Source organism: Tachypleus tridentatus, chromosome 12, assembly GCF_004210375.1.
Source record: "Tachypleus tridentatus isolate NWPU-2018 chromosome 12, ASM421037v1, whole genome shotgun sequence".
NCBI lineage: Eukaryota > Metazoa > Arthropoda > Merostomata > Xiphosura > Limulidae > Tachypleus > Tachypleus tridentatus.
Genome location: NC_134836.1, coordinates 81,994,941 through 82,008,859, shown reverse-complemented (window position 1 = coordinate 82,008,859; position 13,919 = coordinate 81,994,941). Strand labels below are relative to the sequence as shown.

Genomic DNA, 13,919 nt, shown 5'->3' with positions numbered 1-13,919 from the left:
CTATTTTAACAAATACTAGTTGTGACTGACATTTTGTGTAGCTTCTGCTGGGTTATTGCTTTAGTAAATCTCAACAAATAAATACTCTTAGTGAATGTATTAGCAGATAAAGTATTGTGGTCATATACCTTTTTGTCCCTTAGAGGGGTAAGTTTATTAATTGTCCTTTTAAAAAATCTGGGTCTTGATTGCCAGCAGTGGACAGAGTGACAGAGTGTAGATAACCCATTGTGTAGTTTTGTATAGAAAAAAAGAACAACAACATATAATAGTTTAGGTGTTTACATATTCCAGCTTTCTCATACAAACTTTGTACTTTTGAGATTGGTTTACTGGTACCATGTCTTCACCTTGTAACCTTCTTGCTACAGGAAGGAGGTCATTTTCAGATGAGACCATCAGTGAGAGATGGAGACATATATTCAGATATGTGGAGGAACTGGAGGCTGCATTTGAGGGTGGTCCTTGATAATTTGGAGAGACTTTAGATTGCTTTTTCCTGTACATTCTGTTAGATAAGTTGTTGGTAAGGTTAAGGAGTTGCAATGCCATGTTCAGGAAGTTCTTAGGTGGACAAGGCAGAAAGTCTGCAGTTGCTTTAATCAAACAAAATGTATTATTTTACAACATTGATACTGTTTCTGTCACTGAAAAATCACCTCAGTTTTTAAATGATCTATGAAAAAAAGGAAAAGAAGATTACTGTGGGGTATGCTGTTTTTTATTTGTTTTTTTTTCAGTTGGTCCTTTGAATATGTGATGTTTTGAGGTTTATCCCAGTTACTTTTGAGTTTGCAACTTAATTGATGGCAGAAAGGTCTGGGAGAGATTTTTTTTTTCAATACGTCCAAATTGTGGTTCATGCTGAAAGGTATACTTCTTAGTTATATGAAGGGACATTGTTGGAGCTTTGTGATTTCACCTACCTCCACCAGGTGGACAAAGTTTTCTTACCTCAAATAATTTCCACTCCTCAAATTTCAGAGTTTCATGATGGAACTTGTTGTCCACCTGTATAGGTCTAAGTCTCCTGGCTGGACAGGGTAAGTCTATGGACTTACAATTCACCTTCAACATTTTGTTTACTTTCCCTTCTCTTTATTAAAAGTTTCTTATGATCACCAGTTTTATTGAGTACAAGCTGGGTTCAATTTTCATCTTCTACATTCCTTCCAGTTGTTGTAGGGGTGTTGAATTTCATTGGCTCCTATGATAGGGGTCATAGCTCTGCTCTTGTACTTGAGTATCAATCCCCAACATAGCTCCTCAGTTCATTGGTACTCAGACTAGATTCTTTCTGTATCCAAAGTTTTCACTGCTTAGTTAGATTGCCAGCAGCATCAGTGATTATTGTATATTTTAAGATGTTGTAGAGGCTTTGTTTCAAAATTTTTCAAAGTTAAGTAACCTTATCCATTGCTTCAGAAGATCTGCCTGTACTTCAGTCACAATTAGTAATTCATTTCACATATATTCCACTATTATTCACCTAGCCTATAGGATATTCATCTCCCACAGTTTATTGGGAGTTGAAATGTAGTTCTTTGACTGAGTATTGTTTGTCTTGGGGTGCTGACAGGGTTGGACTAGTTCTTAAGAGTCCTTATTCATTTTAGTTGTTGGGCCTGTGAAGACAGGAGAATGGTGTTGAGCCATCAGTTGGCCTTGTCTTTATCAATGCCTAGATTGCTCAAGGGTCATAAGTTAATCATTCCTCAAAGATTAAACAGGGTTTGCATATGGAGGCAGTCATGATTGAATATGGTGCACCCAGCTATCCAGAAGCAATAGGTTTTGGCATTTAGGTTATGTTGTCTTTCATACACAATTGGGATTTAATTTTAAGGTTGACATGTACCTGGCTTAGTTTCTGCTTAGTCTGAAAGTTACTTTCCTTACAGGCAATGTTGTACTCAGAGGAGGTTGAAACATTTTCAGTCAGTGGTGTCAATTTTAACTTGTTTTTTGACTCAGCTCTTTGACAGATGTTTTTGCATCTTTCACAGTTGCCATTATTTATAGTGACCTTACCAACTGTTGTTCAGTTATTGCAACTACATACTTTTAAGTGCCCAGTACTCTCCGGTTTCTCACCGGAGTTGGGCTATTTTTGGGATGTTTGGTCCAAAAGTACCACTTCATTTATCTAACAAATAGATTCAGGATTGTGTTATTTCTATATACCTGTTTGTGGCTTAACTCTCATGTTTCATTTATATCCTTTACCTGCAGGTTTATTTTTCATAGCTGCTGACCTGGGAACATTATAGTGATTTGTGCTGTTTGCACACAGACCACTTTCTCCTTTTCTCTATGTTCTTAGACAAATTCTTCTTACTTCAAAAAGTAATTCATCTTCTCATTGTTTCTATGTCTCATCAGATTTCATACTTGGTCTTGTTGTGCAGTGAAACAACAGGTTATTTTGGGGTCTCTTTGAAGGAGAAGTATAGTATGTGACTAGCATCTAATTATATTTTTTCTATGTTTTTAGCAGCCCAGATGAATTGCTTGCTGGTGGTCACTGTGTGGACTGGTATGTGGACCTCCCCAGATACTTTTATCACATTATTTGCATGATCTGGTTGTATTGTCATTTGAGGGTTTTCACCATTCCCTTGTAACTATTTTAACCACTTCTGTCAGATTATACAGAGGGAGGAGTATTTTCATTGCTACCTTTCAGGGTCCCTTACCTCATTTTCACAGGATACCACTTTGTTGTGAGTGTTGCCCAGACAGATGTGTTTTTATCAAACTAATTTTGCACTGTCAACCACTATTTCACTATAATTATTACTAGTTGCAACAAGCTCTTTAGAAATGAGGTGTTCCATAAGACCACCTAGGAGCTTATCAGGTGGTTTTACCACACTATGCTGAAGACTGCCACTCTTCTTGGACTATCATGAGTAAAGTTAAAGGGGATCCTACCCATCCCTGCTGATTAGCAGACATGTTAAATCAAGGCTGGTTTGCTTTTAAAAATTTAGGAAACTTAGTTCATTTAATGCACTGTTCTTCAGAGCTTTCCAATGTGTACTACACCCCAGATTCTATTAGTGAAACTAGAGAGTCGTTTCCACACCCAGTTTCAAGATATAGGTAGGAATGGTGCCAGCCTGCACAGGAACTTACTGATAATACCTGTTCAGATTTGATGCTTGGCTGTCCAGTTGGGGTGTGCATGGCCCTTCTTTTTGAACAATGCTGGTACAGTATATTGTCTACAGAAGGTAGTCCATTATCTGCTTGTAATTCCAAATACATAGTGGTTATGCCTGAGTTCTTGGCTGTGCATAATTGTTCCATGCCTCCTCATAATTTAGAGGCAAGTGGAAGGTTCTTTGCTCACTTTGTTGGAGAGCAAGGATGAATTTTTGTGTTTCCAGTCCAGATGATTCCTCTTCCTATAGATGAGGAACCCATCATTCCGAGCCTAGGTTGTTGCCTTTTGGGTTTCTTCAGATTAAAGAGAAGGTTTGTCTGCTTCTTTGTTGCATACTTTGTCATTGTGATTCTAGTGTTTCAGAAAGCTTTGCTCTATGACAACAGGTTAGGATCCAGTCAAAAGTATATCTGTATATAATGTTGAACTCCAATTTCCCTAGCCACCAACATAGGATTTTCTGACCAGGACTTTTTTAATTTCAGTTTCAAGTAATGGAACTCTAGCTGTCTGGTTGGGGCTATGTGATTATTACTCATATGCAGTTTCCCCTTTATACAAAAACTAAGTTCAAGGTGAGGAGCATACCTGTTCTGGATGCATTGCAATTCTTATTTTGGTACATCCATGACCTCCACATACGTTTTCTGTATGGATGATGCCTTCACTGGCCCCCTCCACCTTTAACATTTAACATTTTCTAAATTTGATAATGTCTTTTAATCATATTTACCTGCTTTCACACATTTTTCCCCACTAAGAGTGGGTATTAAATATTGGGATAGTATCATCTAAAAAGAAGTGATAAAATTATCTGAATGATATGCTTGTTCACAGTATCAGGAGAGATGGTGCATTGATGTAGGTGGAGAATATCATGAGACATATTGCCAAAGGCAACAGAGTGGGGTATAAATGACTGGAGCAAGTGAGAAAAACTTGAATGGAGATTGAGCAATAGCTATTAATGTGAGCAGAAGTAGTATGATTGGGAATGCATTTCCAGTCTAGGAAAGTATTACCTTTTATGTATTATTATGTTGTTTCAGGTGCATTGTTAAATTAAATAAGTTTAGTGTAGAAGTATTATTAGTATATAAAAAATTTCATTGACAGTTGACTGCAAAGAAAAAGAAGACCCAAGTAAATGCCATATTTCTTGTTTTCTTTGTATTATTAGCTATTATTATAAATTAAATGTAAATATTAGAAACTTGCTTGGTTAGATTAAGTAAAATAAAGAAAAATAATTCTTCACTATGTAAGCTCATGAGCAGCTCATCTGTTACATAATTGATAAGGAAGTAAGAGCTACATACTTGCTGAGTGAATTACTTGTGTGGTGGGATGATTAGTTAGATAAAGTTCAAACAGCAATAAAAAACAAATGCAGAAACAGATGTATATTGTTACAATTTATAGTCATTCCAGAAAGAAAAAAAAAAAAGAGTACTTTAGATTATTTCATATATTATCATGATGGTCACGAGGTTGATCAGACTGAATTTATATAGAGTTGGAATAAAGAAAACATAACATAAATTATTGCTGGAAAAAAGTTTGAAATTCATTTATGAGGTTTAGAAGATTATTAAATGAAGTTTGAAAATGTTGAGATGAAGTATTTTTACTTTTAACATGAAATTCACTTGCACTGTTTGCATGTTTTCATGGAATATTCTTTAGTAAAAATATTTCGTGTCAAATTCTATGATGAGAAAGAAATCCTGGACTTTCATTGCATCAGTAAAAGCCCTACATCCAGAATATAACTTCTTATGGATTTAACAGCTCTTTCATACTGCTGTCTCCCTTCAGTAACCTAGTCTTCCACTTTGTCATATGCCCTTTAAGTTGTGAAAAATTTTGTTTCTTCAAAAAAATTTTTAAAAGAAGGTTGTGACTTCAAGGTATCACCTGTCTTACCATTAGAGGACATGACTGTGTACAGTCACAGACCAGAGAATGCCAAGCCAGAATGAAAGCAACTTACTGACTTTCTTAATTGTGTTACGTGAAAATTGTACATAGATAGAATTACTAAAAATTTCAGAAAATGGTGTAGTGAAACAAGAATTTGGAAAATTCGTTATATCTTCATAAAACACCCACAATTTAATGGTAAATAATATTAATTTACAGGATAAATGTTATTTGCTTACCTAAAGGCTACAGGTTTAATTAAAAGTGTATTGTATTTTACACATTAAATAACAAAAAGTTATGGCTTATCAGTATGTTACTATTCAGTGAGAGTTTGATATATATTAGTAGCTGTCTTGAGGTGTTACTGACATTTAATTTTCTTTTTATGCTGTTCAATTTTGGTAGGGTCTGTATATTACGTCATTCTGAGGATTAATTGCAGTCTTTATGATGTGTGTTTAATTCTTTTTTTTGTAATTCATATGTTATTAGGGATTCTGCAACAACAGTTATAAACAGTTTGGTACATAAATAATTAAGCAAAATGTGTTATAAAGCCACTGTGGTATAGATCTCATTAGTGATCTTAGGATTAATATTAAAAGTTTTATAATTTAAAATGGGCATACTTAAAACATGGTGTGCCTCTTTTTGCTTAGTAGAATTTATTCTGTCATCATCTCCATGTTTGTATGACTTTCCTTTTGACAGCTGTGCTGATTGTGTAATTTTCTCTGTTCAGCATGAATTTGGAATTCACTGTTAACCTTTACATTAACACTTTTCCTTCAGTTAAGTCTTTATTTTTGCATATGCTATCAGTGTACAAGGGAGATCTCATGGCTGCTGCTTTGCCCCTGATTGTTTCAACACATTTGGCTGCATGTATGGGATATTCCATTTATTTCAATGCCAATATCAATGAGTAATGCCTTTACTAGCTTGTTGGTGAAGAAGTTTAATTTGTTGATTTGGCTTCTTCACCATCTGTTTCTAAATGACAGCACTCATTAACTATTTTCCTAATGAGTTCTGCTGACTTTTTTCAGCTCTTAACTCATGTATGTGTCAATATAAATTTTAACCCATTTCTGTAATACCTTGTATTGAGTTATTTCTGACTTTGAGAAATTAGTGTATGATTTCTTTGTATTCCTTCTGTTTGTCTTGCTATGAATATTTTGGTGGGATTTCCCATTTCTTATTAGGAGGAAATTTACGTAGACTTTTTTGGTTTCTAAACAATTCTTGTTTTTGATTGATAAGGCTGGTTCCTTCACTGTAGCTTTTAGTTATAAACGGTTATCAGTTCTCTTTCTTTAACACTTTTCTCTGTTTGGGAGTCTTTTTCTCAGCTGCCCTTACAAATATGGTTTCTTTATCAGTGCAATGCTCCATTCTTTTGTATAGTTACTTGACTTCTGTTTGAGCAAGGTACCAATCTCTTTACCAGTATAGTAACTGAACTTGAATGTGTTTGCTTTCAGCAGCAATTTATATTTGCAGGTATTTGTAAAAGATTCATTTTATGTTCAAGGGAGGTGTGTGAACAAAAACATGGTTTGAGTCTTGATGTCTTACTCTCTATTTATGACTCATTTTTTCTTCCTCGTGTGTGTATACCTCCTTGTTTTGTTACTCCATTGATCTTTTCTACTTCTTATACAATTCAGCATTTTTTGGCCATTAATTTTAGCCAAATAGCAAAATAAAGAAGCAAATGTAATACCATACTTCAGTTGTTTCATTGATTTACTGCTCTTTTCTTGATCTCTTTAGTGTCTAGACTGTTATGGAGTCATATCAGTACTTTTGTTCATTTGTGAGACCAATGGCTTCAGGATGCTTGATTCAAATGATTCTGTAATCTAGTCTTTTTCATCATTTTCAGTGTCTTTCTCCTTCTCTCATTCTATTCTTTTTTCTCCAGCTTGTCAGCAACTTCTATATCAAGTAGTTCTTGACCATATCAAAGGTGCAATAGAAATTGTGCATTCTTGAACTTAATATGTTTACTCTTTTTGTTGTTTCCAGATAAAGGAAGTGATGAATGGATACCCATAATAGATTTGGAACTACTCACACAATATCTTATTGTGCTTCACTTTTAAATGGAGAATATAATATTTCTAGAAAAGTTTCTTTGATAAAAGGAAAGGATGACCCAAGTGTATTTGCTGGATGTTTATTTACACATCCTTATTCATCAGTCATAAGTTTTTTTAGGTTCTGCTAATGGTAAATGGTTTTCCTAATTTGAGGTTTATCTTTTATCCACATAGTCTCAGGCACACATAACTGATCACCTAGTTGGCAATTTTTCTTTATATTCCTTCTGTTTGTCATGTTATGGGTCATTTGGTGGGCTGTACCCATGTTTTCCATTTGACTTTACATTCACTGAATCTTCCAATTTCTTACTGGTAGTAAATTCGCATGGACTTCTTTGTCACCTTAATACCGTTCTTTTTTTCAACTGATGATGAGTTTTGTTTTTAGTTTTGGTTTTTCAGCTCAGCTTTTAGCTATAAGCTGTTTTCAATTACCCACTTATACTCTAAAATTAAATCCCTGTGTCCTCTTTTCAGTGGGATTTAATGAGCTTCATCCCATCATCCTTTCTCTCTTCTTACTCTTGCTTCCCTCCAATTTTAGTTGAATGAGGAATTGATCACTCCATGATCTTTTTTTCTTCCCCTACTGATACATCTCTAACTATACAGAGATGTGTCCCTGTGGTGTTGGGATGAAGTTTTAGGAGATAACTGTATTTACAGCCCTTAGATGTAAATTGTGATCTTATATCAACTTTCTGAACTTTGTGCTTTTACCATTTTCATGCCGTCATCACCTTTCTTTTTCTTCATAGTCTCATTTTTTATGCTTTCTTTCTCTAGAAGATCCTTTTCCTTTCTGTCAACTCTGATCTCTATCTTTCATTCTGAAGTATAATGTCTATCTTCATGGATGTCTGTTTTCTGGTCCTGTGTGAGACATAACCACATTTTAGCAAGTTTTTGCTGCATTCTTTTCTTGTAGTGTACTAGTTATATTTAGGCTATTTTTGTCACTGGTGTCATCAACACATTGTTTCCTGTCCTCCCACTTCTCGACAGGTACTATCCATTTTCATGTCTGTTTCATGAAAGAGTCTTTTCTAGATTCCCTTTACCTGTTTACAGTTCTACTTTACTGATGAACTTTTGATGTTGCACAGTTTTTGACTTTCACTTTTTTTACAGATGTTTTTTGGTTATTTTGGCTTCAGTGTTTTCACATTCCTTGTTATTTTTACTTTTTTTTACATCATATTGCTGTTTCTTCAGTTTTATAGAGCTGTTCTTCTAACCACCATCATCCATACTTCCCAAACTTGGTGGATTTTTGGTCAGTATCTGCATCTGGGATTTTGTATCATACTGTTTAGGAGACTCTTAAACCAATGACCCCTGCCTCTTTGAGCATTTGAGTTGGGAGTGTACAGTCTTCTGTCTTACCCACAGCTTTTGAGACTGTAGTGTCCCTATTCATTGTTTCTAAGTGAACACATACGCCTTTTCTTCAGTGGGATGTGATGAGCTTCATCCCATAATCATGACATATTATTTTCTTAATGCTTTTGCTTCAAAATGTTGTTGAGTAAGGAATTGATCACTGTTGGGTCTTTATTTTCTTCTTTTACCAATAATTCTCCAGTTCAGTATAGGTATATGTCTGTAGTGTTGGGTGAAGATTTAGAAGATAACTGCATTTCTGGTTCTTAGATATTTTTTTTTAGGCAGGACTTTATAAAAACTTTTTTGAACTCTGAGCTGTCCAGTCCAAGTCTCATCAGTTGTTAATGGAAACACTTATTTTCAGTCTTCAAACAGCTGTTTCCCTATTATTGTGGCTTCACCATCATAGTGGTTTTCTTTACACTTCTCATGTGGCAGATGTGATGAATAGTGGACTCTCTCTCCCCAGGGTTTATCCAGAATGTTCTACTGAATGAATCCTTAATCAGTTTGCTTTACACTGTATGTGTGCATTCATTATTTTATACCATTTTTATACAATCAGTTCACCTTATCTAGATCTTTCAGCTGTGCCTACGGTTTCCTTTAGTCAGAGTTAGAAGGATCTATTCCTTCATGCCTGGCATCTTCTGCTCTTTTCTTTTTACATTTTTACTCACCAAGATCTCTTCCACATCTTCCCAAGTTCTTTTCATAGCTACATTTTGGCTGGAATATCCATGGTTTCATCTTGTATTCCTTTTCTGTAAAATATCTTTTTCCTTTCTGTCAGCTTCTAACTTACATCTTCCTTTCAAAGTTTTGATATCTTTAATTTTATGGATGTCTTTTTTTTGGTATTTTGTGAGACTTACTCACATTTGGTCTTGTTTTGCATTCTTTAGCTTCTGCATCATTTGATTTGTTGGTGGTTTAGTCTCTTTAATCACCTGACATTCAAAACATGCTGACTTTCTTTGAGCAGGGTGGGTGATTAGGCCTTATGAGGTAAATATCTGGTCTGAATTTAAATTTTTTTTTGAATTAAATGAAATTAAAGCTAGTACTTAACAGTAAAATATATTTCTATCTGCTCCCCCCACTCCCACAATGGTGATATTTGGAGTTTCACTTTAAATAAATCTGACTTTGAGGTGAAAGGTACAAATTGAGGAGTCCCATGCAAGTAAGTAATGTTGAAGACAAGAAAGTGATGAACTGTTAGGAAGTATGATGCAAGTGTTACACTACATCAAGAACACTTGGAATTTTGACCCACTTGACACTGACAAAGTGAGTACTACTCAACAAGATGATGCTGATTGTGTTTAAGAGATAAGTACCTGTTTGAAACTTACTTTAATTCTAAAAGTGTAAGATTTAAGACTTACTTAAACTACAATTTTTGTACGTCCATTTTTACTCTTTTATAGTTAAAAGACACTGATATATTTACTTGTGAAGAGTGTATGCTGGATGGAGACTCCTCAGAAACATATCCATTGTTTGGTTTGGTGTCACAGGTGAGTAATTATTCAAAATTTATATTTGGGTCAGGTTTATTATATAAAATGATTATTGATTCATATGACAGAAAAAAAGTGTCATATAAATCAATAATCATTTTAAATAATAAACCTGACCCAAATATAAATTTTGATTATTGATTCATATGACATTTTCTGTCATTGGCTTATAAAATTGAAGAACTTTAGGTGATATTAATATTTAATCATATATTTAGTGTTAAAGTAACTAGTTGTTTCAGGGAATATTCATATTCAATATAAAGTTATGGTAAGTGCAACTGATTTAACATATTTACATAGAATGTTTTATGTGAATATGTGTTGCCAGTTTTATGATTAGTTGACATTTGATTTGCCAAATGGTAAAATATTATTATATTTTAATAATGATGAAATTTATTTGCATTATTAAAAGTATGTAGGTTCATTGTGTAATTTTATTAAAGAAGCATGATGTACTGTTAATATTCCATTTTGTTATTGGTTGTTAAAATAAATAATTTCATATGATGATTAATTTTCAGTGTATAAGTTTTTACCTAAAGTGTCACATTTAATATAATGTCCAAATTCATTATTTGACATATTAAAAAAAAATTCTTGTATCATATATGATATTTGCAACATATTCAGTGTATCATTTTTTGTAAAGTTTAACTTGTTTGATTTATAATGGCACATCTTCAACAAGAATGTATGTTAAACTTTTTTTTCTACTGGAAAAGCTGAAATGTCATTAACAACCTTACATTTTTCCTTCTTGTGGTGGAAATACTTAATACAGTTGTATGGATCTCAGTAACATTGCTAAATAATGAGAAATTTTGACTTTTAAAAATCATATAATTTTTGATTTACTGGAAAATTTCTGAAACGTTGTTAAAATGCACTGTTTTAAAAAGTATTAAGAATTCTTTTGTTTTGTAACTTAATCTTTTCTTTTTCAAAAAGTTCCATTTTATGTATATAATCACAACAATATTGACTGATGTTCATCAACATATTTCTTTTGATATTTTATTTTTCCAGTTCCAATAGCAAATTTCCAGTAATCAAGAACCACAATAGTGTTTCTAGAGATTACAAGTAGTTGAATAAAACCATAATAGAATGTATGGACACAAACACTTTAAACAGTAAAGATTCAGTTCAACACATAAAAGAATGCAAATAAAACACGCACTTCAGACATACAAACAAAAGAAACTGCTCAAAATGACCTATTTGTAATTATTATTATTAATCTGTTGCCAGACTACAACAAAAATGTCTTGGTATATTCACTCAGACCTTTTGTGGAATACTAAACAAGGTACTGGGAAGTTGTAGGGATATTGAAAAGTTGATTTATAGCTACTGTATTTTACATAATCTAAAAATACCATAATTCTAATCTAAACAATGTTACCACTACCCCTTTGAACTAGAAGTTTGGTAATCATATAAAAAGCTTAAGGGTCAAACAGCAATTACCAGCTAATAATAGATGAACATTAGATTACCATAACATGTAGATATTCAATGCTTTATGCAGTATAAAGTCACTGTCTTTAGGGAGTCAACATATGATGTGAAGGAGTAAAAAAAAAAAATGTTTTATCACATGCATTCATAAATAATTATTTAATAGAAACAGGTTTATTTCAAGCAATATTTAAGGGATACATGTTTTATTTGTAAAGACTGCTTTTCTGCTGGTAAAATTTTATATGTGCTTTTATATGTCATACTGTAGTCATATTTCTCCAATGCTGTGCATTATGTATATAGAATTTAGTTACATAGTTAAAAACTGCAACTAAATTCTCTATATATTTTCAAAGCAGTCTATGTAACAATCTTTAACTACGGTTTAACACTTTACATCTCAAACTAATTATTTCAAATAGTCAATATCTAAAGTAAGTCATCATGAATTATATCAGCTAGTTACTAGCTGTGTTTATTATGTTTACAAAATACAAATTAAGCTATCATATCAAGTATTACTTTGCCTATAGTTTAGCATAAAACAGTCAATAAACAATATGTATAAAAAATTGGAAATTAAAAACCTGCAAGTGGGGATTGCAAAGAAAATAAGAAAACAAGGCTAGTAGTTTGAGTAAATAATGCTTAAAGTATCTTCAACCTTGTTTCTTTACTTTTTTATGCTCCTTATTTACAGGTTTTTAAATATCCAATTTTTTATTTATCTTGTAAGTCGTGTAAAAAGTGAAAACTGACAAGATTTATCAACAACCTGTCACAATAGAGGAAGATCAGGATAATTCATATTTTTACTAACCATGTTCTCAGTAGAGATCAGATTGTATTAAATGAGTAAAGTTTATTTTGAGTAAATGACTTTTTAAATACCTAAATTGTTTAGATTTGATGCATTTAAAAATATTATTAAATAAATAAGGACTGAAATTTTGACTATGGCTTATTATTTATTAAACCTAATTACACTTACTTGATATGTTATAATTGAAGAAAATTTCTGTAGCTTTCAAACAAATCTAATTTAACTGAAAACATTTACAGGAATCAAAGGAATATTTAAAGAAAGTATAAACAGTTTCTGGATCTTTGGGTTGTTCTTGAAACTTTTAAACTTGACATAAAATGTTTTGGTATTCTCTAAAGAAGTTATATCTAATCACCTTTCCATGAAAAAATAAATTACTTACGACATCACTTTATTCACTCAACATTAGTGTAAATATTTTATATTTTGATACAGTATGTTACCTCTGATCACATAAATAGTGATTCTTATCCATTGCTGCACTTTGTGTAAAATTCTTTTATGCATGCCACAAGCCTTTTTTTCTTCCCACAACTGGAATTACTTGGGATATTCTGGGTTGCAATTCTGCCTTGTCCAAGGCTTGTTTGATGAACATTTATCTAAGGGATTTATGTATAGCCACCTTCCTTTCTTTGGCAATATGTTTTTGACCATTTACCTGTAACTTTGGAATCGTGTGGGGTCAGTGCCTTAACATTCTACTCTTTCCTTTTTGATAGCTTGTTTGTTGCAGTCAGAACCACTGTTTCTTATCCTATTCCTTCTCAGTCTTTACTTTTTACTCCCTCCAGGGGTTCCTCATCTGATTGTTTTATTTGACATACAGGGGCACAGCAACAACGTCACTTGTGATTACCCTGTGGAATCTTAATGATTATGTGAATTTGTTCTACTTTGGCAATTTTTCACCATAGATCAATGGGTTATTTGGGTTTTATCAGAGGGGCTTCTCCTTCAATTTTTTCCTCACCTTTTTATCTCAGATACTGGTTTACTTCCCTATGTCTTAAGATCCTATCACCTGCTAGCATTTGCCAGAGGCAGTACAAGACCTCTCATCTCAACAAACCATAGAACCTCTTCATTATCTTTCTCCAGGCTTTCATTCTAGGCTGTTTGATGTTTCCAAGAAAACTGGAGACAGATGGCTCGCAGTAGATTAGTCCCATCTCATTGAGTTTCTCAGTTTACATAGTTTACATTATGTAGACAACATGTTTTTGATACCAAGTGGTAAATACTTGAGTTGATTTACCATTTTATTATACTTACATATGCTTTATTCATAAGTTGGAGGGGCTAGATTCCCTCCAGCTAGGTTTTGGATTATAGTTTATTTGCCACAGGTGTGATTTTCTTTCCTACCCCCCCCAAGAATGTTGGTACCCAGTAGCTATGTTTTGGATTGTTGTTGACTTATAGATGGTATGGTCCTTATCCTACCCCTGTGTGGATGTTGTATTTCAGTGACATGGTTTTTTTTTTTTTTTTTTGACTTACTG

The 13,919-nt window shown here is 33.2% G+C and overlaps 1 protein-coding gene across 16 annotated transcripts in view; it reads left to right on the top strand.

Annotated features, from left to right (window-relative positions):
• The window catches only part of LOC143233807 (set1/Ash2 histone methyltransferase complex subunit ASH2-like), a 142,926-nt gene that overhangs the window by 53,408 nt on the left and 75,599 nt on the right, over positions 1–13,919 (top strand). For all 16 annotated transcript variants that reach the window (XM_076470517.1, XM_076470513.1, XM_076470507.1 and 13 more), the window contains one exon: positions 10,026–10,115. In XM_076470517.1, coding sequence (XP_076326632.1) covers positions 10,026–10,115 — 90 coding nt within the window. The remainder of the gene's footprint in view (positions 1–10,025; positions 10,116–13,919) is intronic.